Source organism: Erinaceus europaeus, chromosome X (assembly GCF_950295315.1).
Source record: "Erinaceus europaeus chromosome X, mEriEur2.1, whole genome shotgun sequence".
NCBI lineage: Eukaryota > Metazoa > Chordata > Mammalia > Eulipotyphla > Erinaceidae > Erinaceus > Erinaceus europaeus.
Window position 1 is genome coordinate 86,236,151 of NC_080185.1, and position 26,678 is coordinate 86,262,828.

At 42.9% G+C, this 26,678-nt stretch overlaps 1 protein-coding gene and 1 pseudogene across 10 annotated transcripts in view; both read left to right on the plus strand.

Moving 5' to 3' along the window:
• Positions 1-26,678, plus strand: part of IQSEC2 (IQ motif and Sec7 domain ArfGEF 2) — a 94,605-nt gene that overhangs the window by 45,282 nt on the left and 22,645 nt on the right. For 5 of the 10 annotated variants that reach the window (XM_016191583.2, XM_016191584.2, XM_060183532.1 and 2 more), the window contains one exon: positions 130-225. The exons of 4 other annotated variants lie outside the window; for them this stretch is intronic. In XM_016191583.2, coding sequence (XP_016047069.1) covers positions 130-225 — 96 coding nt within the window. Of the gene's footprint in view, positions 1-129; positions 226-18,189; positions 18,922-26,678 lie in introns of those variants that run through there. One more of the 10 variants, XM_007530849.2, reaches the window with a different exon arrangement.
• LOC132535962 (U2 spliceosomal RNA) lies at positions 11,651-11,858 on the plus strand (annotated as a pseudogene).

Consider the following 26,678-nt stretch of genomic DNA (forward strand, 5'->3'; position numbering starts at 1 on the left):
CAACCTTACCTTTTCTCCTCCCCATTCACTTTCACCTCTTTGTCCCCTCCCCATCCTTCCTTCCTTCCTTCCCTCCCTCCCTCCCTGTCTCTCTCTGTTTCTTTCTCTCTGTCTCTCACTGTCTCTTAGGTCCACAGCGTCTCATACTCTACACCAGTATTGCTGTCCTACTCAGGTCCTTGACTCCATGAAGCTTACCCCCTCAGGCAGGCTGGCAGAGAGCAGGTAAGAGCTAGACCCATACTTTCCCCAATCCCTCTCCCTTGTAGAAAAATATGCAATGACGTTGCCAGACCCCACCCCAATCTCCCTCCAGCCCCTGGAGTGATTGTAGAGTGGGTGTCTGAGCATGTGAGGAGAGTGACTGGGAGACTAGATCAGGATCTGAAGAGGACACTGAGAGTCTGTTTCTAGTTCATCACTCCTTTTAAAATTCTCCCCCAGACACCTGCCTCCTCCAAAAGCAGGAGCAATTGCTCCTAGAATATGTAATAGTTGAGCTGTTTTGAAAGAACAGAAAGAGTTTACAGGATAAGGGGGGAAGGATGTTAAGGCATCTTAGTAAGACAATATTGCTTCCATGTTAATTGGAAAATACATTTTATACTTTCTAATTATAATTAAACGAAATGACTTGAAAGGAAATATTAGTGGCCAAAGAATGGGCCCTCCTACATTTGAAAGTTTGAAAGTACTTGAGCTAGGGAGGAACTAAGAATGGAATTTATAGGCTGTTTAAAACAAATGTCAGTGAGAAAAGTATATGTCAAAAACCTATGGGATTTGGCCATGGGGATTCCCAGAGGGAAATTTGTAGTCTTAAATGCTTTGATTAGAGAATAAGACAGTTTAAATAAGGTGAACTAATTATTCTACTCAAGAATCTAGAAAAAGAAAACCAAAAGAAGCAGAATAAAGTTAATTGCAATAAATGAGCCAGAAATTAATGAAATAGAAAACAAAAGATTTGATAAACTCAGAGGCTTAAATAAAAACAATAAACTAAATAGACCATCCTCTGCAGCTATGACTGAGAAAAAAAGGGCATGAAAATTTAATAACATTAGATATGGTGAGGGGGACTTAATGATTGAGCCCAAAGAGACCAAATAATTCTTAAGTGTGGTCCTGGAATTGGCACAGTGGACAGAGGACAGACTTGTATGCATGAAGTCCTGAAAATGGTTCCCTGCATTTTATATGCTACAGTCTGTTATTAGTCATAAAACTTTTAAAAAGTCATAAGAAGGGAAGTTGGGTGGTCGCGCAGCAGGTTAAGCGCATGTGGCGCAAAGCGCAAGGACTGGTATAAGGATCCCGGTTCGAGCCCCTGGCTCCCCACCTGCAGGGGAGTCGCTTCACAAGCGGTGAAGCAGGTCTGCAGGTGTCTCTCTTTCTCTCCCTCTCTCTGTCTTCCCCTCCTTGCTCCATTTCTCTCTGTCCTATCTAACAACAACGACAACAACAATAATAACTACAACAATAAAACAACAAGGGCAACAAAAGGGAATAAATCAATAAAATATATATTTTTAAAAAGCCATAAGAAGGGGGTTGGGTGGTAGCGCAGCAGGTTAAGCGCACATGGCGCAAATCACAAGGACCAGCATAAGAGTCCCAGTTCAAGCCCCCGGCTCCCCACCTGCAGGGGGGTCGCTTCACAGGTGGTGAAGCAGGTCTGCAGGTGTCTATCTTTCTCTCCCCCTCTTTGTCTTCCCCTCCCCTCTCCATGTCTCTCTGTCCTATCCAACAACAACAACATCAATTACAACAACAATAATAACCACAACAACGATAAAATAACAAGAGCAACAAAGGCGGGAAAATAGCCTCCAGGAGCAGTGGATTCGTGGTGCAGACCTCAGCCCCAGCAATAACCCTGGAGGCAAAAAAGAAAGAAAAGAAATTCTGAGACTCTTGCATGGACTAGAGTCATTCTGTGTAGAAGTCATGCAAAAAAAATAATAAAGTCATAAGAAAAATGTTTTGTAGGCTTACACTTTTTATTATTGGTGATTTCATAGGAGCTTATAAATTTGTAAGATTACAGGAGTGTAGTCACCACACCCACCAACGAATTTCAATGCCCTCTCCACCCCCCCATAGCTGTCATAGTTCTCCAAAGTTTAAGAGACAATTTGGTTGCTGATTTTTTTTTCCAGGTTCATTTAGTTTTTGGTATTCCACACATGAGCAAAATTACCTAGTAACTCTCTCACACCTCTTATTTCATTTAACATGATCATCTTTCACACCACAGTACCACAACTTATGCATAATGTCCCTGTGTGGCAGCTGGGGGCTGAAGCCCAGGTCTTCACACATAGTAAAGTGTGCACTCTACTGGATGAGCTATCTCCCAGCCCCATTCTATACTTTTATACTAATAGATGTGAAAATCTAGGTGACATGCATAGTTTTCTAGGAAAAATAATTTATTTTCACAATGACTTCAAGAGTGGCACAAAGTAGTGTAGACTAGAACAGAAGAGTGTAGAAGAACTTTGAAAAGGTGGTCAAAGTCTTTCTCCTCTGAAATGGCACCAAGTGTGAGGCCAGGAGGTAACTAAACAGGCAGAGTATAGGACTTGCATGCCTGAGGCCCCACCTTCTATCCCCTAACACCACATATGTTAGAATACCTGGCCTCTCTGGCTTCTTTCTATCTAGTGAAATCAGTAAAATAAATCTTAATAAAAAAAGAGAGAGAGAAAGGATACCAGGTCAAGTTGGTATGATGGAAATCCCAATCTTTAAAGATCAGATAATGTGAAAAAATATGAACAGCATCTCAGTTCATTCTAGAAATCTAGAATAGCTGGGCAGTTTTTTTAAAAAATATTTCTTTAATGCAACCTTTTAATTTTAGTTTTATATTATTTATTTATTTTGGCTAGAAACAGAGAGAAATTGAGTGGGAAAGAGTAGAGAGGGAGAGAGACACACACCTATAGTAATGCTTCACCACTTGTAAAGCTTCCCCCTGCAGATGGGGACCAGGGGCTTGAACCTGGGTCCTTGTGCACTGTAATGTGTGTGCTTAACTATGTGTACCACCATCCAGTCCCAGCTGGGTAGTTTTAGAAAAAAAGGAGAGGGGACTACAATCTAATCTCATATGTTAATAAGGTAACAAATATTTTAATAAAAAAATTCTCAGGGTGGGAGTAGATAGCGTAATGATTATGCAAAGAGACTCGTATGCCTAGGGCTCCAAAATCCCATATTCAATCCTCCACACTACCATAAACCAGAGCTGAGCAGAGTTCTGCTCAAAAAAAAAAAATTCTCAAACAAGATCTATCATTATATTAAAAGAAGAATGTGTTGTAGCAATTGAAGGCTTGTACCAGAGATAGAGATTGAAAGATTAGTCAAAGCTGTTATTGTAATTGATTACATTATATTGAATACATTGAATTAATTGAATACATTGCAGAGAAAATAACTATATATAACTATCTTTATAAATGCTTACAAATATGATAAAATTATTACATATCTATTCTTTATTTTTTATAAAATATTGACTTTTATGAGGAGGAAAGGAGAGGAAAGGAGAGGAAGAATACAGAGACCACAGAGCACTGCTCAGATCAGGTATATGGTAGGACCAGTAATTGAACCTGGGATCACATGCAAGTTCTGTGCTCTACCACTGTACTATTATCTTGACAGTGCTTGATTTTTTTATTTTTATTTATTTATTCCCTTTTGTTGCCCTTGTTGTTTTATTGTTGTAGTTATTATTGATGTCGTTGTTGTTGGATACGACAGAGAGAAATGGAGAGAGGAGGGGAAGACAGAGAGGGGGAGAGAAAGACAGACACCTGCAGACCTGCTTCACTGCCTGTGAAGGGACCTGCCTGCAGGTGGGGAGCCGGGGGCTCGAACCGGGACCCTGATGCCGGTCCTTGAGCTTAGTGCCACCTGCGCTTAACCCGCTGCGCTACAGCCCGACTCCCTAGTGCTTGATTTTTATAGCTCTGTAGTGCCATAGTGATCTTTTACTGTGTTTGGGTAATTTGTCACATAGCTGTTATTTCACTAGTATAGTAATCTAAGAATCAATGAAAATTTTAGCTTGATGAAGAATTTTTATCAGAAGCCAATGATAGTCATCAAATGTGACAGTGAAGCACTAGAAAAATTCCATTTAAATCAAGAACAAAATAAGAATTACTCCTTTCACAGCTACTGATGTTTTTCTGGGAGCCTAAACCAATGGAACTAAAAAGAGGAGTTAGTTGTGTAAAAGAAAGAAATCAGAATCAGCATTATTTGAAGATGATATGTTTGTCTATGGAGATAATCTGAATAAAAGAAAAATACTAGAACAATTATGGAAATTTAGTGAAATTTTTAGATACAAGATAAATATACACCCAAACCATTAGCTTCTCTGAAAACCAGCAGTAATCAATTAGAAGACACAATAGGAAAAAAAGATTCTATTCACAGTAGAAAAGAGTAAAATCTGTAATACCTATGAATTTATAATAATTATGAAATATAGAAAACTATAAAATTTCATCAAAGTCTGTTAGAAATCTTGGCTTATATCAAGAATCATATCTAATTCCTTGATATGAAGACTCTGTAGTTAAAATGATATTTTTCACACTTTGGTCAAAAGGTCAGTGCATTTTTTACCAAAGTTTCAGTGACATTTTCTTTGTGAATTGAGCAAATGAAATTTATAGTTAATCTGTAAGAATAAATGCCGATTAACTTCTAAAAAGTTTTTGAGAAGAACAATAGGATGAAAACTTGCCCCATTGGCTATAAAACTACATTAATTACAAATACTGTAACATCACAGAAACAATGCATAAATGGGAGGGCTGGGGAAATATCATAATGGCTATGCAAAAAGATTTTCATGCCCGAGGCAGCAAAGGTGCCAGGTTCAATCCCTAGCACTACCATAAGCCAGAGATGAGCAGTGCTCTGGTTAAAGAAAAAAAAGGTGGGGGGGAGTTTAGAATACATAAATGGGACAAAATAGAGTTCAGAAACAAACCCATATATGCATATGAGAATTTAATGTGTGATAAAGAACACATTTCAGAATTGGGAACTTGTATCTGAGGCTTCAAAGGTCCCAGGTTCAATCCCTGGTACCAACTTAAGTGAGAGCTGGATCTCTCTCTCTTTTCTCTTTGTCTCTCCACTCCCTTCTCTCTCTCCCTCCCTCTCTCCTTGCATTATTTCTCTCTTAAATTGATTTTCAAAGGAACACATTTAAAATCAGTATGAACTCAATAAATGGGATGGTACTGTATACTATTTAGAGGAACATTAAGTTAATCCCCTAGCCCATATATAAATAAAAAAAAAAGATCTATAAAAGTACCATGGAAAAACCCAACATTTTTTATAGTATGAGGGTGGAGAAGAAATCTGAGTATGACTTAAACACTCAGAAGCAGAAATTGTGCTCATGTGACAGCAACTGTCTTCGAATCATTACCCCCACCCCAATAAAGTGATTTGGAAAGGAACAAGAAAAACCCTGAAGTCATAAAGAAAAGAGAAACTGTATTAAAATTTTAAAAACTATATATTAAAATTAAGAACTTATGTGTGAAAAAACACTATACACAAAGTTAAAGCAAACAGCAGTCCAGAAGAAAGTGTTTACTCCATAGATATCAGGTAATGACTAATACCTCTAGCTATATTTATTCCTGGAAATCAATAAGAAAAAGTATACCCACTTAAAATGGATAAATAACATGATTTGATGAGTCAAAAATAGTTAACTAATGGATGAGAAAGGATGCTAAAGCATATTAAGATCTAAAAAAATATTACTAAAACAATGATGAAGTATCATTTTTTTTAAATGACAAAAACAACAGAAAAGTTTGCAAGGGATAGAAATGTGGGAGGTGGGGGAGAGAGACAGGTTGATGATGAAAGGTAAGATGTATTTTAGAAAGATGTGAAATTGTATCCCTGAGACAACAACAGCCTTGAGAAACATTTCAATAAAGATATTTTTTTAAATATTCAAAAAAATGAAAAGGCTTATGAGGAAACAGAACCTCCCAATATGAATATATTGGTGTCCAAATTGCTACCATTTTTAATGGCGCCCATTTGTTAGTTGTCAGAATTTTTTAATAAAGTTTTCTTAAGATTTTTAAAAAATATTTATTTATTTATTCCCTTTTGTTTCTCTTGTTTTATTGTTGTAGTTATTATTGTTGTTGTTATTAATGTTGTTGTTGTTGGATAGGACAGAGAGAAATGGAGAGGAGGGGAAGACAAAGAGGGGGAGAGAAAGATAGACACCTGCAGACCTGCTTCACCACCTGTGAAGCAACTCCCCTGCAGGTGGGAAGCTGGGGGCTCGAACCAGGATCCTTATGCCAGTCCTTGCACTTTGCACTACCTGAGCTTAACTGGTTGCACTACTGCCCAACTCCCGGTTGTCAGAATTTTAAATGTTCATAGTCTTCCAAGCTGAGAACCATCTTTTTGAAGGTTTTGAACTTTATTTTTTTTATTTTAATTTAAAAAAATTTTTGGTATTATCTTTATTTAGTTATTGAATAGAAACAGCCAGAAATCGAGAGGGAAGGGGGTGATAGGGAAGGAGAGATAGAGACACACCTGTAGCACTGCTTCACCACTCATGAAGCTTCCCCCTACAGGTGGAGACCGAGGGTTTGAAACTGGGCCCTTGCACACTATAACGTGTGCTCAACCAGATGTGTCACCACCTGGCTGTTCAGGGTGTCTTTTTAAAAAAGATTTATTTACTTCATATAAAAGAGTGAGAAAGAGAAGCCAGACCACCAGTCCAATACATTTGGCTATGGAGATTGAACCAAGAGCCTTGGGCATGCAAGCCCTAAGCTCTACCAACTGAGCTATTTCCCAAGCCACTTCTCTAAGGTTTTTTTTTTGTTTGTTTGTTTGTTTTTTTTATCTTGCTAAGGCTTCACCACTCCAGTTTGACTTTAGATAAAGACAGAGTGAATGAAAGGCACCACAACACTGAGGCTTCTTTCATTGTGATGAGGTTGAGGCTCAAACCTGGGTCATGCTCATGACAAAGTAGGTGTATTATCCAAGTAAACTATTTTCTCAGCCCTCTAAAAATTTAGGTGGATTCCAATTTGGACAGCCAGAGGCCCTTTCTAAATTACCTTAATCCCAGGTTTGGTAGGTGCTTATCTGGCAGAACACACACATAACCATACTCCAGGACCTAAGTTCAAGCCTCTCCCCTCCTCACCACATCCCCACCTGCATGAGAGCAGAGGGGAAATTTCACATGTGGTAGAGCAGTGATGAAGGTGTGTCTCCTCTCTCCCTTTCTTGTTTTCCCTCTACTTACCACCTCAGTCTCTCACCTTCTGTCACACAAATAACTTTCAGGAGTGGTGAAGTGGTGCAGCCACTGAGCCCCCATGATAACCCTGGTATCAGTCAATCAATCAATATCTCAATTCCCAACTGAAAACTGTACTTCTATTTATCATGTGATTTTGAGGAATACTATTTTTCTTCATTTTCATTGGGAAGTTAATGGTTATAATACAGTTGTTGGCACATGGGTACAGTTTCTCATCTCACCAAGAGATAGGTGTCTGCAAAACTCATAACCAACTCTTTTTTTTAAAAAAAAAATTTCTTCCCTTTTGTTGCCCTTGTTGTTTTATTCTTGTAGTCGTTGTTGGATAGCACAGAGAGAAATGGAGAGAGGAGGGTAAGACAGAGAGGGGGAGAGAAAGATAGAAACCTGCAGACCTGCTTCACTGCCTGTGAAGGGACTCCCCTGCAGGTGGGGAGCCGGGGGCTTGAACCGGGATCCTTCTGCCAGTCCTTGTGCTTTGCACCACATGCACTTAACCTGCTGCGCTACTGCCCGACTCCCCATAACCAACTCTTAATTAAAAAGTTGCACTATGTATGTTTCTCTAATAGATAGGCATATGAGTAGAAGTAACTTTTTTTAATTAGTCTATAAAAAGTGTTAAGGCAACAGAAATGATTTTTCATCTACATTTAAACAAAAAGGCATTCCTTTGACCTAGTGACTCAGCTATTAAGAGTCTGTCCTTCAGAAGTACTTCCTTCAAAACTACATATGCAAAGGTGATCATTACAGCATTGCTTGAATAGCAAACAAATTAATAACAAACTATATATTTATTAGTAAAGAAACAGTTTTACCCTCATGGTCCACTCATACTAGGGTTACTTCAAAAGAAGAAAAGGTAATATTTCTGTATATTGGCAAGGAAAGATCTCTAAGTCTTATAAAAAATTTTTTTTTGCATAGCAGGGCTGAGAGTGTGATCCCATTTTTTTCAGGAAAAAGAAAAGTTTATAACAACAATGAAACATGTCATGCACACCCTATCAGGATTTGAAACTTGTTGGGTTTTTTGTTTGTTTGTTTTAGAATAAGGCAATTTACCATTACCTTGCTTTTACTCATTTCCTTACTGTTCCACTATGACTTATATCTAGCTATATACATCTTCCTTCTACTTAAAAAAAATTGATTTTTATAGAAGAATGATGTTTTACAAGACTATTATTGTCTCAAGGGTAAAATTTCACATCTCCTTAAAATATATGCTAGTCTACCTCACCCACCACCAAAATATCCTTTCCCTCCAGATCAGGGCATTTGGCCTTCTCACCCATACATTTTTCTCCAAGGTAGTCTAATTTAGTCATAGGATTTATACATGTTTTGCTCTATTCCATTGCTTTGTTTCCTAAAACTCACACATGAGTGAGCTTATCGGGTATTTTTCTTTCTTCTCCTTTTGACTTGTTTCACTTAGCATAACCCAGTTCCATCCATGCTGAAGCAGAAGGCACTATTCCATCTTTTCTGACTGCTGAGCATTATTCCATAGTGTATACATACCGCTCTTTCCTTATCCACTCATCTGCTGTTGGGCATTTGGGTTGTTTCTAACTGTGACTATGATAAATAACACTGCAGTAAGGATAAGTGTGCACAGGTCTTTTCAAATTAATGTTTTTGTGTATGTGTTCTTCAGGTATATACCTAGGTACTTCGATAAATAGAACATACAGATGTCCAACAGGTACATGAAAAAGTGCTCATTATCACTTAGTCTCAGGGAAGTACAAATCAGAGCAACACTGTGATACCACCTCACACTTTTGAGAATGGCCTACATTAAAATGTCCAGAAACGAATTCTTATTTATTTATTTATTCCCTTTTGTTGCTCTTGTTTTATTGTTGTAGTTATTACTGTTATTGTTATTGATGTCATTGTTGTTAGATAGGACAGAGAGAAATGGAGAGAGGAGGGGAAGACAAAGAAGATGAAAGACAGACACCCGCAAACCTGCTTCACCGCCTGTGAAGGGATTCCCCTGCAGGTGGGGAGCTGGGGGCTCGAACCAGGATCCTTACGCCAGTCCTTGCACTTTGCGCCAAGTGCACTTAACCCGCTGCTCTACCGCCCAACTCCCCAGAAACAAATTCTGGTGAGGTTATGGAAAGAAGGAAATCTCTATACACTATTTCTGGGAATATAAACTGGTCCGGGCCCTATGGAAAACAGTATGGAGATTTCACAAAAAATCAGAATAGATGTGCCACTTGATCCAGCAGTTTCTCTCCTAGGTGTTTATCTGAAGAACATAGAAACACAAATTTATTTTCCTTCTAATACCACCTCATTCCATCAGCAAACATTTGCACTGTCTATTCATGGGTAGACCTTGTGCTGAACTTTGGTGGGATATAAGAATGAATTGCATCCTACTGTTAAAAAACTTAAGTCCAGCAGGGAGAGAGAGACACACAGAGACAATGACAGCACAGTGTGACTTGAAATGGGACTGACTTAGACTCAGAGGGCTGCCAGAGGAAGGTCACTTAACCCCTCTAGGAGTCAAGGAAAGCTTCCTATAGGAAAGGACATTTGTATTAAGTCTGGAAAGAGAATTATATTTCCTTTATCCCTCAGCCATGCCAGATCTGGCATCATTTGCTTTTTGATCCTTCCAAGCTGGGCTTATTTATTGAGAAGTAGAGGAGATCATATGTAGAATTTACCTCACAAAGTACCTGGTATATATTGTGTACTCACAAACCTAATGGAGGGTGAGATAGTTGAGTTCAGAACCTTTGTTCAAGTCCAATTGTAGCTACTTCCCATCTTTATAAACTCTGAGCCTCTGTTTCCTCATTTGTATCATGAGAAATAATGCCTATTTACCTCTCAGGGGTGATTTTAATAGTGGAGATGATACATATAAAGCTTGTAGGTGACTGTAAACTCTACAGGAAAAGGTGCTACCTGTACATTGTTTTCCTTGTATCATTGGATTTGGATAAGATTGAAAAAGAATTTATGTGTTCAAGGATGGTTCTGGAGTGAAGCAAACAAACAAAAAAAATGGGTCTGACCATAATGAAGCTCTAGAATAATTAGGCTGAGAATACAATATAGGGTAGAGTCTATAGCATAAGATAATATAGGGCAGATAGCATAAGAAGGCAGAACAGTTGGCATAGATAGGAAGCTAGGAGTAAGTGGTCCTGGAAAATGGAGTCCAGACAGGGTCAGTGGTCCTGTTCTGCTGATGCCATCTTTCAGTCTCACAATCCAGGACAGGGAAGTATGGTAAGCCAGTGCTTGCACTGGTACCAACATACCCCTCCCCCCTCTCTTAATTATTTTTATTTATTTATTGATAGAGATAGCCAGAAATTGAGAGGGAAGGGGTGATAGAGAGAGAGAGAGGAAGAGAGACACCAGCAACACTGCTTTACCACTTGCAAAGCTTTCCCCTTGCAGGTGAGTACTGGGGGCTCAAGCCAGGGTCTTTGCGCATTGTAACATGTGCGCTTAACCAGGGTACTAGCATATCTCAATTTCAGTCCCAGCTCTCTTACTCACTAGCTGGGTATAACTTTAAACAATTCACTTCACATCTCTAAGCCCAGTTCCTAATCTGCTAAAAGAACACAATACTAGTAACACTGTAGCCTTATTTATTGAGAGGTAGAGGAGATCATATATAGATTTTACCTCACAGAGTATCTGGTATATAATGGGTACTCACAGGGGACTACTGATACTAGCATTCATTTCAGTAGGGTTTTCCTATAGTCAGAGCTTATAACAGTTCTCACTATCTACAATTTCCCAATCACTTGGGAATATTCAGAAGTGATATGACAGAGACTGCATAAGGCCAAAAGAAAGGATCTGGTTCTGTCTAGGGCTGGTGCAAGTTAGTACAGCCTAAGAACTGCGTCTTAGATGATGAATATGAGTTAGCCAGAGATAGAAGAGGTAAATGTGGAAGAGTGTTCCAGGCAAAAAGAACAGCCTATGCACTTGGATATTACTAGGTAGGGTCAGAGGTTCTTAATCTGGAGTGCATGAGTCCCAGATGGGTTTCAGTTGGCTCGTCAATTGCCTGAAATTAAATGCAAAGTGGTGCATTTATGTAATTATGTATATTTTTGGTAAAAGAGATGGTTCATGACTCTCATTAAATGCATAAAGGGTTTGTGGTCCCCCCCAAAAGATTAAGAACCAATGTCACTGATGATAAAGTGTCATGTGAATGGTTTCTAAATAGGAGAGAAATCTAGGAAAAATCTGTGTTTTAGAAATGTCACATTCATTGCTTTCTGCTCATTTTAGCTAAGAGAGAAAGTACTTGTTCTCATCAGTTTAGTATCTGATAGATCCTCTCTATGTCCTCGACTCAAGGACAATATAGTAAATGGATTTCTTTTTTAATCAGGGAGTTGGTATAGGAGCTTATTCTGTCTGTTCCACACATTGACTTGGAATTTCAATACCCACCCCCAGAAATGGTGCACCAGAGAGGAAGGAAGGAAGGAAGGAAGGAAGGAAGGAAGGAAGGAAGGAAGGAAGGAAGGAAGGAAGGAAAGCCAGCCACATTTGTGGTCAGATGTACATGCACGTCAGGTGGAAGGTATTGGCACTGTAGAAATGGACTTGAGTAGGTCTGCCATGTTCCACAGTTCTGGCAGACACCATTCACATAAAAGCATTTTAATTTCATGGTGGAAATGTAAATTGGTCCAACCTCTGTGGAGAACAGTCTGGAGAACTCTCAGAAGGCTAGAAATGGACCTACCCTATGATCCTGCAATTCCTCTCCTGGGGATATATCCCAAGGAACCCAACACATCCATCCAAAAAGACCTGTGTACACAGATGTTCTTAGCAGCACAATTTGTAATAGCCAAAACCTGGAAGCAACCTAGGTGTCCAACAACAGATGAGTGGCTGAGCAAGTTGTGGTATATATACACAATGGATACTACTCAGCTATCAAAAATGGTGACTTCACCATTTTCAGCCGATCTTGGATGGACCTTGAAAAATTCATGTTAAGTGAAGTAAGTCAGAAACAGAAGGATGAATATGGGATGATCTCACTCTCAGGCAGAAGTTGAAAAACAGGGAGTTGGGCAGTAGTGCAAAGTGCAAGGACCGGCCTAAGGATCCCAGTTTGAGCCCCCAGCTCCCCACCTGCAGGGGAGTTGCTTCACAGGCGGTGAAGCAGGTCTGCAAGTGTCTATCTTTCCCTCCTCTCTGTCTTCCCTTCCTCTCTCCATTTTTCTCTGTCCTATCCAACAATGACATCAACAACAATAATAACTACAACAGCAAAACAACAAGGGCAACAAAGGGAAATAAACAAATATCAAAAATAAATAAATAAATAAACTTTAAAAAAAAGTTGAAAACAAGATCAGAAGAGAAAACACAAGTAGAACCTGAACTGGAATTGGTGTATTGCACCAAAGTAAAAGACTCTGGGTTGCATGGGGGCGGGGGGCGAGAATACAGGTTCAAAAAGGATGACAGAGGACCTAGTGAGGGTTGTATTGTTATATGCAAAACTGGGAAATGTTATGCATGTACAAACTATTGTATTTACTATCAAATGTAAAACATTAATTCCCCAATAAAGAAATTTTTAAAAAGCATTTTAATTTCAAATGACAGACTCTAAATGCTTCAATAGTTAATAATGAGGTAAATCCATTGGAAGGCAAGGGAAAAGGCAGAGGCAAGGAAGAGTTAACATTAACAGAAGGAGATTGAGTCCAGGAAGAAATGGGGACCTCTGTTAATGTCCATCCAGGACACAGAGTCATAAGTCTGACACATAATTATTGACTTCCATCCTACTCCTGATTCTCTGAGATCTTGATATTCTGAAGACACTTCCCCATGGATAATGGAAAAGAATTACTACTTTCAGTTTTAGGAATTACTTTGGCTAAGGAATCACTTTAGTAAAGGCAGTTTCTTGAGAAATTTTGAATCAGTCATTCAAAGTCCATCAAGATTTTGAGAGGTGCAGCTTTAAGAAATGAAGGAGCCAAAATGATAGCTTACTGGATAACATGTACCTTGCCATGCACGTGACCTAGGTTTGAACCCTGGCACCACATGGGAAGTATAATAGCACTGGAGGGAACTCTGGTGCTGTGGTGTTTCTCCCTCTCATTCTTTCTGGTCTCTCTGTCTTTCTGTCTGAATGGAAAAGCCACCTGGAGTGTTAAAATCGCACATATGCAATGCTCAGGATCCATAAAATGAGAAAAAGAAAGAAAAGATTAATCTTGTCTTTTACTTGTAGTGAATGGAACCAGAGGGAATCATGTTATGCAAGAGTCTTCAGGTTTAATCCTGGACACCACCAGAGGCCAGAGCTAAACAGTGCTCTGATCAAAAAGACAAAAACAGAAACAAAGCAAGGAAGTGGGAGGTAATATACCCAGGGGAGAGGAGGAGGGAGAGGGAAAGGGAGAGGGAGAGGGAAAATGCATGCACATGTGCTAGAACCTTGCACAGCTTGATTAGATTGCCCCTCAGAGAGATTTTTTCCTTTTAATTTCAGAAAGAGAGACAGAGACAGGGAGAGACACACAGAGAGAGAGAGAGAGAGAGAGGAAAGGATACCACAGCACTACTTTACTGTTCATGGAGCTTCCCCTGGTACTCCCAGCTAGTACTGGGGGCTTGAACCTAGATCCTTAAGTATGGTAAAGTATATTCTACTGGGTGAGCTATCTTCTAGTCCTAGAGCATTCCTTTTAGGAAATGGAAAACCTTGGGTTGGAGCTCTGACATCACTTGGAAGTACCACAACTCTGGGGGAAGTTCCACACATGGTAGATCAGTGCTGTAGCCACTGTAGTGCACCTCTCCCTCTCCCCCTCTCCCCCTCTCCCCCTCTCCCCCTCTCCCCCTCTCCCCCTCTCCCCTCTCTCCCTCTCCCCTCTCTCCCTCTCCCTCTCCCTCTCCCCCTCTTTCTCTCTCTCTCTCTCTTTCTCTCTCTCTCACACACACACCCCAAAAAGAAAGGAAAAATGAACAACTAAATACATATCTATCTGGATCTATCTGGGAACACTGTTCTAGACAGATGGATCAGAGAGGGCAAGTCCCTATGGTTCATTATGATTGAGGGACAGCAAGGAGAAAGGCATGATTTAAGATCACATATAGCCTTTTAGAGCTTTTAGGAGATAGAATCAGCAGAATTTGGTGACTGACTTGCTAAGGGAATAAGCGGGGGTGGGGGTCACTTTACAGGTCATGAAGCAGGTCTGCAAGTGTCTATCTTTCTCTCCCCCTCTCTGTCTTCCTCTCTCCATTTCTCTCTGTCCTATCCAACAATGACAACATCAATAATAACAACAATAATAATTACAACAATAAAAAACAAGGGCAATAAAAGGGAAAATAAATAAATATTTTTAAAGGATCTAAGGTGCTTTGAAGATGTGTTTAGAAATTGTGTGGCTAGGTAAATGCTGATAACCTTTCACTGAGGTGGGAAATATGATGGTAAGATGTTAAACTAGAGATTCCTAAGATCTCTGAAGACCTTAAGATCTATCCTAGTAAGCTGCCCATCGAGTATTATTAGGCTTGATATGTGTGGTTCCCAGGAGAGCGAACCACGCTAGAGACATGTGGGGATCATCAGCTACAATTGAAATTATGGAATGGAGTTAATTCACTGACAGAGAGTTGGAGGGGAGGGATGAAAGAGAACCTCTCCCAGAACAGAACTGAGAAAAAAAAAAAGTTCCAACATATAAGGAACAGAGAGAAGAAAAGGAGATGGGGTGGTCAGAGAAGTGGGAGGAAAACCATCAGGGAGTAGGTTTGGGGAAGCAGAGGCAGGAAAGAGCAGTCTACGCACAGGAGGGGCATGTGAAGATGTGAAGATGACAAATGTTACAAGGGTGGGGTGGGGGGAGTAAGAAGCAAGTGGAAGAGAGTCTATTGGCTTTAATCACTAGGAGGTCCTGGACAACCTTCTTCAGAACAGTTTCTGTGGTGCAGTGGGCGCATGAGGCAGATTGCAGTGGGTTGATGAGCTTGTAGGAGTTCCCAAAGTGGAGATGGCCAGTGTAGACAAATTTCTCCAGAAACTTTGCAGTAAGGAGAAGAGAAGGGTGGCAGTTGCTAGAGGGAGATGTGGGTGCAGACAGATAGAAGGTGTTTTTTTTAAAAAATTCCCAGATGGGAGAGATTTATGCTTCTATAAACGTTGATAGGAAGGAGGAGACAGAGAGAGAGAGGTTGGAATACAGGAGGGAGAAGAGATGATCCTGTGGAGGTGGTAGCAGGGGAGTGTTCTGAAGTCCAAGTGGAGGGACTGGACTTAAATAGCACAGGGGCCCTCTTTCACAGAGAAGGAGAGAGGCTGGGGGAGGCTACAAGGAAATCAGTGAAAGAAATGCTTCTGAAAAGTTTGAAGTAACAAATGGAGCCCCTGACCAAGGGCATGGATACTGGAGCTAAGAGAAAGCAGACAACACTTCTGATTGAGAGTTGGGGTGAGGGTGGAGGGCATTGGGGGAGCTCCTGCAGCATTTGAGCTAGGTCATGAAGTCCAGAAGGGAGATTTCAACAGGTAAAGATCTGTAAAGAAGGAAGAAATGGGTGGGGGTAGATAGCATAATGGTTATGCAAAAAGATTCTCATGCCTGAGGTTCCAAGGTCCCAGGTTCAATCCCCTGCACCACCATAAACCAGAGCTGAGTAAAAGGAGAAGGAGGAGAAGGAGAAGAAGGAGGAAGAAACAGACTCAGCAGAGGCTTATAGGTATGAAAAGGCTGGACTTATCAATGGAATCATTGGACAAGCTAGTTAGGTAGAGACTAGGCATGAGTGAACAGGATAACACTGATTCCAGTGATGCTGACAGTAGTAATAAGTGTCGTGTGGGAAGCACCAGCCTGATCCTGTGGCAGGTGTTTTATATATCTGAATTCATTTAATCCTACCAAACCCTACAGATAAAGAAATGAAGTCCTAGAGAGGTGGAGAAATGAACCTGAGGTCACTCAGCTAATAGATGTTGCAGCTAGTATTTAAACCCAGATCTGTTTGACTCTAAAACTCATGCCTTTTCCACCTGATAGGGAAAGTCAGATTAGACCATATGGTGAGAGAGCCTTGAATGCCAAATTAAGGAGTCTGAACTTTTTCAGGAAGTCAAGGGAAGGCAAGATGGGTGTCTGAGAAGAAATTAGTGCCCAAAGGTGGGCTTTAGGAAAGCTAATATGGTCCAAGAGGGCAGGAAGAAATCAGTGTCCAGATGAGGAGCAACAGGGACCTGGCCTGGATACAAGGGGGCAGTGATCAATGGAGTTTGTAATCATATATTCCTCATGAAAACCTTGAGAAGTATGAATTCCTCCCTTCCTTTTATAGGTGAAGAATGGGAGACTCCGAAAAGGGGAACTATTTTCCCAGGTTTTGTCCTGGTTCATGTGATTTTGATGACTCAGTGGAGCAGTTATGTCAGAGGGAGCTCTTGATGGGAGGAATGAGAGTGTGTGTGTGTGTGTGTGTGTGTGTGTGTGTGTGTGTGTGTGTGTGTTGTGTGTGTGTGTGTGTGTGTGTGTTTGTGTGTGTGTGTGTGTGTGTGTGTGTGCGCGCGCACACGCACATGTTTGTCTGTCACATGGACAGCAGTGCCTCCCTTGATTGTCCTCTTTCCTTCCCATCTCTTCCCAGTCCTCCACTTTTCTGAATTCTATACTCACTGCTTCCCCCAAACCAAGTGGTCTATACCCAGAAGATCAGTCTTTTCATTCCCAAGTCACCGGCGCACCCTTCCCCCAGCCCTACTGTCTATCATCCCATGAAACTGTAGCCCAACTCCTGGTACTGCTTGCTCCACAGTACCCAAGGGCCTATGCTTGTTCCAACAATGACTCCTCCCCATTACTGTGACACTTTTGTATTGGTAAAATGAACACCCTGGGAACTAGATGCATTTCATAAAGTTAACAATAACCACTGCCATGCCCCCCCCCCCAATTCTCTGGCTTGCCAGGCACATGACTGTGTTCCAGTCCTTACAACAATCCTGAGCCTCATTTTTACAGATGAAGAAACTGAGGCTCTCAGAGGGGCAATAATATGCCCAGGGCACATAGCCTAGAAGTACTGGTAGAGCTGAAACCCAGGTCTGCTTGCTTCCAAAGATATGGGCTTTCCACACTCCATTTCTAAACAGCTCTGATTTTCCCTACCCTGAGCTTTGGGGAAATAATAATCATTTCCTTTAAGGGAAGGGTGGATTTTGAGGGACAGTGCCAGTTTCACCCAAAAGACCCGGTGGGATAAGTGTGAGACTTGGAGCTCTCCAAAAACTCCAGGTTTAAGTAATTATGCTACCACTCACCCAGCTATGTGGCCTTGGGCAGGTTATCTGACTTCTCTGAGCTTCAATTCTCTGATCTCTAAAATGTCACGGAGGGGTGGGGGTCTGAAATGAGATGATGTTTTCAAAGTGCAGAAGTGCCACCATAGACCTTGCTGTTACTGTTTGCATTCAGATGATGGCCTGGTACCTGGCAAGTTGAAAATGGAGTTTATATGCTCTGGGTGTGACTTTAAGATTGAGCCGCGCCTGGGTGTGGGGAGGGTTGTCCCAGGAGGAGGGAACCAACAACAGACTCCTGAGAGACTGTTTTGGGTGTGGCCCAGGATAATCCTTCTCACTGGCCAGCCCCACCTCCTAACCCCACATCCCTGGTTCCAGCCCTTCATGTATCTCCCCTGCTCTGCAAACTAATGCCTCTGCCTCTCTCTGTCGCCCGCCCGCCGCCCGCCTGTGGCCTCTACCCTGCCCTTCTTGGTCCCAGGGAAGAGGAGGAGGAGGAGGAGGAGACTGAGGAAGAGGAAGAGGAAGACGCTCATCAGTTCTGCTGTCCGGCCTCCGAGTGCAGTAGTCCCTCCTCTCGGTAACTGAGAGGACAAGGGTCATTTTCTATGCAGAAGCAAAAGCCTTAACCAGCTCCCCTCCCTAGCCCCACCCCTCGCCCTGTGATTTGCCCCATGGAACCCTATCCCCTGCTTCAGGAACCAAGTGAGCAAGCACCCTGCCCCTTCCTCTCCCACCTCCTTCTTGGAAGTCCCGCCCTCACTGCTGTCTCTCCTGGACTCCAGTCTCTGAATTATAAAGAACTGGAGTCTGACTAAAATATAGGAGCAGCAGAGCTTGGAGCTTAGAGCTTGAAACCTGACCCTCCTATACCTGCATCCCACTTCCCAGGCACTCTGGAACCTACCACTCCTGGAGAGGTCTCCAAATGGCATCCCAAGGACCTACCTCTGTTCTCTGTGAGCACAAACAGAGATGCAGGGTGCCTAGGGCTCAGAAGACCAGATGGTGGTGGGACCCAGCCTGATTAGCTTTCCATAGCTTGTTTCTTTGCTGTGGCCATTACTACTATCTCTTTCACTGCTTGGAGGCCTCTTATCATGCCCCCCTGCTACTTCCATAGTGCTGTGCACATATTACCAGGAGAAAAGGCCTTTCTGAGTGTGTACTGCTGTGTACAAAGGAATGTCCATCAATAAAAGCTGATCTCTTCTCTCTGTCTGATGTATATTCCATCCTACTCCTATCTCCCTCTCCCTGTCACCACCAGGGGCTTCCTTCTTCTCTATCCAGTTCTGGGGACAGGGATTGGAAGCAAAAGTAGGCATTGAATCATGCTTTTGTGAACAACTAAGGATAATCAATGAATGAGATGGTGTGCTCACCAAGGGCAAGCCTATGGCCTTCTTCCACCTGAGGCAGTGCCAGCTGGCCAACTTGGACAAGTTGCTTGGCCTCTCTGATACATAGTTTCTTCATGTGTAAAAGAAGAAATGGAGCTGGGCCAGAGCATCTCCAAGGGCTCCTCCAGCTCTAACATTCTATCAGCTGAGATGCTATGATTTTAAGAAGCTGAACTTAAAAATGTAATAATTTGGTGACACTTTCCATGCAGTTCTGTAGTTTCTGTTTCTCCCATGCTGTGGTTTTTGGAGTCTCCAATCCAGTGGTTTCAATTTTCAATTTTCCATGACTATATATATATATAATTCTGATGGTGTGATTTTAATAACTGATGATATTGAGTCCTTGATTCCGTACTTAGAAGAGTCTGCTCCTACGACATTTAAGGGTCTCTAAAGGGAAATTACTTCCCTCAGATGCCTATACTATAGGACACTCTAAATATGTCCTATACTTGCCAGAAGATGGTTCTCAGAACCCTTGAAGACTGTCATTGTTAGGGCAGAAGGGGTTCTTTCTGGGTGGGGGGCTATACTTTCTATGGTCTGTCTGTGTCAGAAGCAGACCCAGTAAACCATGAAGTAGGTTCATAGCTCAACTTTCTCTTTATGAATCTTCGGATAGATCTGAGTTTACCCTCTGGTTCTGTTTACTATTTGTGTGACCTTGAGTGAGTATTTTCTTCTCCGTGAGTTTTATTTTCCTCTTGAGTACAGTGACACTCTCCCTACCTCTAAGTTATCCTGAAGGTTAACATGAAAGATTGTAGGGAGCCCAGCATTTGGCCTGGTGCAGTGCTTGGCAGTTCATGTTTTGACTAAGGCCCAGGTGAGACTCCTTCCTGTCCTTTTTTCCCTCTCTCCCTTTAGGACCCCTATCACAGTGATCCTGTAGTTTTTCCAGAGGCTAAACTTAATTCCCTTACTCAGTGTTTCACTCAGTCATCCAACTCATCTACTCAAGTTTTCATTTATCCTTACCCTCCCTTGGTCCCTGTTTCTCTTCCTTATTTACCCTAATAGAAGGGACAGCTTAAGCACCATCTATGTGCAAAATTTTGACACAAATACTATGAAGGGTTAAAAGGGAAACAATGCTTGTGTTCTCTTTAAGTTCTCTGTATCCCGGGGGAGATGGGAAATCCTTCATGATGTAGGCAGTGGGGGGGTGAAGGCAAAATTGACTGAGCAGATATGGCTTCAAGAAAGAGTAAAATATGTTCCTGGTCCAAAGAGGAGGGAGATATCAAAGCAGGCTCAAGGGTAGGAAGGGAATGATGCCTGGGTGGGCTTTCTGAAAAGAGAGGGGTAAAAATGAAAGGCTGCATGAAAAGTTTTAAATAGGTGTCAAGAGGGAGAAGACATTACAAGAGAGCTCCAGTGTCATGTTGAGGAACTGAGTCAGCAGTGTGTGAGACTACATAGCCCATGACTGGGGAGGGGAAGATCATTCTACACTTTATTTGATTGGGGACAGAAGGAGTCCAGGGGGCAGGGGTTCAACTAAAATAGAGAAAAGGGGCAAGTCAAGGTCCTATAGTCATCGTGGGAGCCATGAGGGTGTAGACTGCTATGTACTAAATTATCTGAAGACCTATTCCACAGGAAAAGGGAGGCTTCTGTCAGTTGGGAGGGAAATGTGTATGCCTGTGTATACATGTATGTACGTTGATGCAAGGTCTGGCAAGATATAAAGCGAGAGACTGTGTACTGTTATATGTCTGGAGGAATGTGTCTGTGTGAGGTAACTAAGTAAATGAGGTCAATTTTATGAGATGGAGTTCTTTTGTGCCTGGTAAGATCTCACTGTGTGTGTGGTAGAGATAATCACTAGACTGGGTGAGGGTGGCTTTTGAGCATGTGGGGTGGTAACTTTTTAGATGACCGTTGTCAGGCATGGTAGTCATATAAACACATATGCACATGACTGTGGTCTGAAGAGATAAAGGCAGCTGCTAAGCACCTAGTGTGTGCTGAGCTCTAGCCTGGAAGAGCCATAGAGAGGAATCCTACCAGATTCCTACTCTTGGGAATAAAAGAGCAGAGTGAGGGACAGACTTTTCAAGAGAAAATCTCAAGTTAGCCTCTGATAAGGACCCCCCCTTGTCAGGGCATGCACAAGACACAGAACAGAGCAGCTGACCCTGTAAGGTTCTGGGGGGGGGATATTATAGCTCATCTGCTTAGGGTTCTGGGACATGCCAATGAGCTCACCAAGTCCCTAGAGTCTATAGGTAAAGGAAAGAGGGAGGCCATCCCAGGCAGAAAAAGACAAGAAGGAGCTGAGGAGAGGCTCAGCAATATGCATCAACTTGCTGTAGCCAAAGCAGTGTGAGTAACCTGCTGTAGCCAACATCAAGGGGCTAAAAGGTATAATTTGGAGGGGTGTAGTGCTGGACAGATTTAGAGGGTTTCTGAATTGAAAAGTGGAATACTGACCAAGAATGGATGAATTTTGGTTCTCATCTTGTTCAACCCTGGCCAAATTACTTTAACTTCCTAGACTTCAGTTGGGACCTGTGGAATTGAATAGTTTGTAAAAAAAAAAAAAAAAATCATTCCAGTTCTATAAATCTCCTACCCTTAGTCAATAAAACTCATAGCCATTCCTGTCAAATTGAGTACTTCTTCCACCTAAACTCTGTCTTGCTTCTTCCTGGTGCTTCCTGTTGCACACATTCCACAGAGCTTTTCCCACCATCTGAACCTCTGTGTCAAACTGTGGGAAGGCATGGAGTGATGGAGGATATAAGGACTCAACCTTGGAAGGGCTCCTTGGTGTAGAGGTGGTGGGTAAGGGCATGAACAGTGATTTGAATCCTGGTTTCACCACTACTGAGCTTGAGATTGTGACCAAACATATCCTTCTCTCAGCATCTGTTTTGTCACCTTTGTTGCCCCATTAGGGAGAATAACTTAGCTCTTTTAGATAGTCCTTGTAAAAAGTCACTATTCAATAAATGACAGCTATAGATTTTTATGGCTACAAAGGAGCAGGTTTAGGATTCAAACCCCAGTCTGTGTGTTCCCAAAGCCCATTTTTGTGTGTGTAGCATCTATCCAGTCAGCCTCTTAGAGAACCTCCTCACCTGCCAGCTCCCTTTGCCAAGCAGGGCTGGTCTTAGATTTGGAATCTCCATGTTACTGGGATTAAGCAGCAGAAATAGCTTACACAACTATTGGAAGAGAGGGAGGGGTCTGAAGTCCTTCTGCTGCCAACCCCCTATCCCCTGTACTAGGATCTAATAACTTGTTTAGTTTTCTTCCAGAGCCCGAAGCCCCTGTCTTCATGGAGATTCACTGAACTACATGTTGTGTGGTTCCTAGTCTCTCACTTCCAGTCCCCTCCTATCCAGCCCAAGTTGTCATGGGAATACTCTTCAGCATCTGAGCTTCCTCTTGCCCTCATCTTATGGTATCCACAGCAACAGCCCCCATTCATTTCCATGGCAACTGCATCCTGATCCCATCCCCTGCTGACTGCCCGGTTCCAGACAGTGCCAATAAAGGAGAGGAGGGAGAGACTTCCCATTAGGAACAGCATCTGAGGGTGGGTCAGTGTCCCTGCCAAGGGGAGACAAGCTGGAAATCCCTAGGGAACATACTGCCCTGCCTCTCCCCATCTTAGTGTCTTAGTTTACAAAGTCCTCTGACTTATCATTTCTGTCAGCTCCTCCTAGGCAAGGCTCCATTCAATAGCCACCCCACCCCTAGGAAGCTTTCAAGGCAGCAGGGGATCTGGTTTAGGCTCTGGGCTTTGTGTCCCTGTTCTGCCACCTGCTAGCTCTAAGACCTTTAGTAGTGCCTTCCCCTTTCAGAACCTTTTTCATTACCTGCAAAATAGGATCCCTGATGCTTCCTTCACATTTGCTGTGCAAATTAAATAATGTACAGAAAACGCCTCTCACAGGGAAGGTGTGCTGTAATTGCAAGTTAACTTTGATTCTGCCCAACCCCGCCCCCCAAGCAGAAGGAATCTCTCCTGAGCTCCCCCAGTACTTCTGCTGTTCCCAAGCTCTTGAGACCTTCTCAGCTTTGCACTGTGGTTATTTGTGTGCCACAATTTATTTCTCCCATTGCAAAAGAAACTCTTCAGTTTCCCCCACAGGATATCCCAGCAGACAGCAAACATGGGTATTTTTTGTGCCCACCTATAAGTGTGTGTGTGTGTGTGTGTGTATGTGTGTGTGTATGTCTTTACTACTGACAGGGAGAAGTCTCAATACATGGGGTCTCCCTGATCCTTGTGGAAACCCAGGCATCCAAATATGTAAGCCCTGCACAAATGAAAAACACATGCAGAGACTGGTACATGGCAGGCAGGACTTGAACCTAGACCTACTCAGGTTTTCACACTTGAACATAAACTGGCCCTGAAGGTTTGGTTTTATTTCAGGGGTAGAAGAGGGGTAGAAGAGGGGAGCAGGGAGGAAAAAAAAACTCCCAGGAAAGAGACTCCACATTCCCAGTTCTGATTTCTTCAACAGTACCAGACACAGTCCAACCTCAGGGCCTTTGCAGTGACTGCATACCTTCTGTCTGGACTGTTCTTACCTCTGACAAGCACATCACTCATTTTTCTTCACCAAGACCTTCCATAACGACCACATCTGAAATAGTACCTTTTATTGTTCTGCTCTTTCTTCCTTCCTAACATTTATCTTTACCTGGAATGATAGTATGTATTTATAGGCTGCTTCTCCCCAGTACAGTGTCACCTCCTTGAGGGAACAATCTGTCTTGCTCGCTAGTAGATTCCAGCACCTCACACTGGCACATAGAAAAGGCTTGATTGTGGGGGCTGGGTGGTAGCACAGAGGGTTAAGTGCACATGGCACAAAATGTAAGGACCAGCGGAAGAATCCCGGTTTGAGCCCCGACTCCCCACCTGCAGGAGAGTCTCTTCACAGGCGGTGAAGCAGGTCTGCAGGTGTCTGTATTTCTCTCCCCCTCTCTGTCTTCCCCTCCTCTCTCCATTTCTCTCTGTCCTATCCAACAGCGAACGGCATCAACAATAACAATAATAACCACAACAAGGCTACAACAACAAGAGCAACAAAAGGGGGAAAAATGGCCTCCAGGAGCAGTGGATTCATGGTATAGGCACTGTGCCCCAGCAATAACCCTAGAGAAAAAAAAGAAAAGAAAAGGCTTGATTGTTTAGTGAGTTGTAAGGAGCTGTGGGAAGGTTTTCAGTGGATTGGTAAAATGGTCAGATTTAGCCTTAAGAAAGCTCTCTCTGGTCAAAGAATGATGAATGGATTACAAGTAGAGACTGAAAACTGTTGTCAAATTTCAAATGAGAGGATTTATTCCTTACTTCAGTCACCAGAGCTCATTCATTGACTGCCTCCTCCCTCCAGGAGGTTTTACTGAACACCTACTCTGGTCCAGACCTTGTGTGTGCTCCATGTAAGCTGGAGTTTACCAGACTCTCTTCCTGTGCTGGGATTCTGCAAGTCATAAACACAAATAGCTGTCAGGCTTTTGCTAAACCTAACCTGCACCATTAAAAAAAATAGGCCAGACATGTCCTATATGTGGGAGCTCTGAACAGGATCAGTAATGATTTCTGGCTGGAGGCAGGATTCTGGAGGGCTTCTTAGTGGTGGCATATAATGTGAATCTCAATGGAACTAAAGTGGAGGGAGATTTCTCAGGTTGCGGATGGTAGATATGACAGGAGCTTCAATCAAGGTAGACAGTACTCTTTGAACAGCTTGGGAGGCAGAGGCATACTGCAGAGAAACAGGATCTGGGCTAGGACTGGAGAGAAGGGGGGGTAGGGGCTGGCAGCCAACCCAGAAGTAAGGATTAATGTTTAGGGATGAGAACTCTGTAGTCAGACTGCCAGGATTTGAATCCTGACTCTATTATTAGTAGCTGTATGACTACCAGCACTACTTAGCCTCTTTAGGCTCAGTTTCTTTGTGTGTAAAATGAAGATAAGGAATAATACCTGTCGAATACAGTTGTTTTGAAGAATCAACGAGTTATAAAATGTGAATTGTTGAGAAGAGTATCTGAGTGTGCTGAGTGATATATACGCATTAGCTGGCATTTCTCAGCAATACTTCAAATACTAGAGTAAGGACTTGAGGATATTATACTTGTAGGCTGATTCTTGAATAGGTTATAGTTGACCACATGATTTGAGCTGTATGCTGGGAGGGGAATAATTTGAGACATTGATGATGAGATGCTGCATCCCTGGGATTGGGAGAAAAGTTTGTTTGTGTGTGTGTTTGCTTACGAGAGAGAGAGGGAGAACCAGAGCATTGCTCTGGCACATGGGATGCTGGGGATCAAACTGGGGCCTTCATGCTTGAGAGCCAAACACCTTAGCCACTGTACCATCTCCCAGGCCACTGGAGAGGAGCATCTTAAATGTTTGGGGGAATCTGAGTCCTGGCTGGATGGGAACTTCATAGGGCCATAAGACCCAAGAAGAGAGAATTTTGGATGGAATTCCACTAAGTCTCCACCTTGACCCTAACACTCTTGCACCTTGGGAGGGTGGAGAGTGAACACTGTTGGGGCAGAGGGGGCAAGTTCACACCACTGCTGCAGCCCAGGACCCATCCTTGTGGGAGCAGCCTTTTCACTTCCCCCAGTCCTCAGTCCAAAGTGCTCTTCTACAAGGTTGGGGAAGCTGTTGTAGCTCAGATCTTGCACTGGTAGGGAACCCCCCCCCACCATCTACCCCGGCTCCCCCTTCCCTGCCTCCTAGCCTCTGCAAAGTGGAGGCTGGGGAGTAACACTTTAACCTCTTTACCAACCAAGAGCCTCCTTAACACTGTACCTGTCCAAAACATACCATTCTTTGGGCCCCCAGCCACACTGAACCCCCTTCATCTCTTCCATGGCTCACTTGCCATTGGTGCTCCTGAACCACGCCCTCCTATTCCCCGTCTCTGCGGCTCCTCACTATGCCTTCTCCACTCAGGGCACCTGGGCTCCGTTGCCACCTGGGTTCCCTGGCAGCCTGGTTGCCATGGTACCATTGAAGCAGATCTGGTAGAACAACAGCTTTGGGTAACCCGGGCAGGCAAGGCCCAATGCCCAGATCCCACCACTCTTCAGCCTGGAGACCCCTGCCCACCTTCCCCAGCTGAGCAGAAGAAGCCATGAGGAGAAAAAGGAAGCTGCCCCGCAGGGCAGCTCTTTACCTGTGAGGATGCTGGATGAAAGGCGTCACCCACTGTTGCTGGTGCCCTGGCAGCCGGGGAATCCTGGGAACTGGCCAGGTTCAAGTCCAGGCAGCTGAGCACAAGAGGCAGGGATGGGGGAGGAAGGATGAGTGGGGGAGGAGAGAGCCTGGATGTGTAGTGTACAGTAGGGTGCCTGAGGGCTGGGACAAGGCTTAGAGGAAAACCATAGGACACTACAATAGGGACAAAACCACGAGGGAAGAGGTTCGGGGTGCTGTAAGGGGGCTCATGCATCATGGGGAGGAGGCCTTGGGGATGGAACTGCTAAGGATCAGAACTGCTGTTTATTTTTTATAGGACAGGACAAAGAAAAAGCCTGATGTATGGGGGTGGGGTGGCCATGAGGGCTAAAAGTG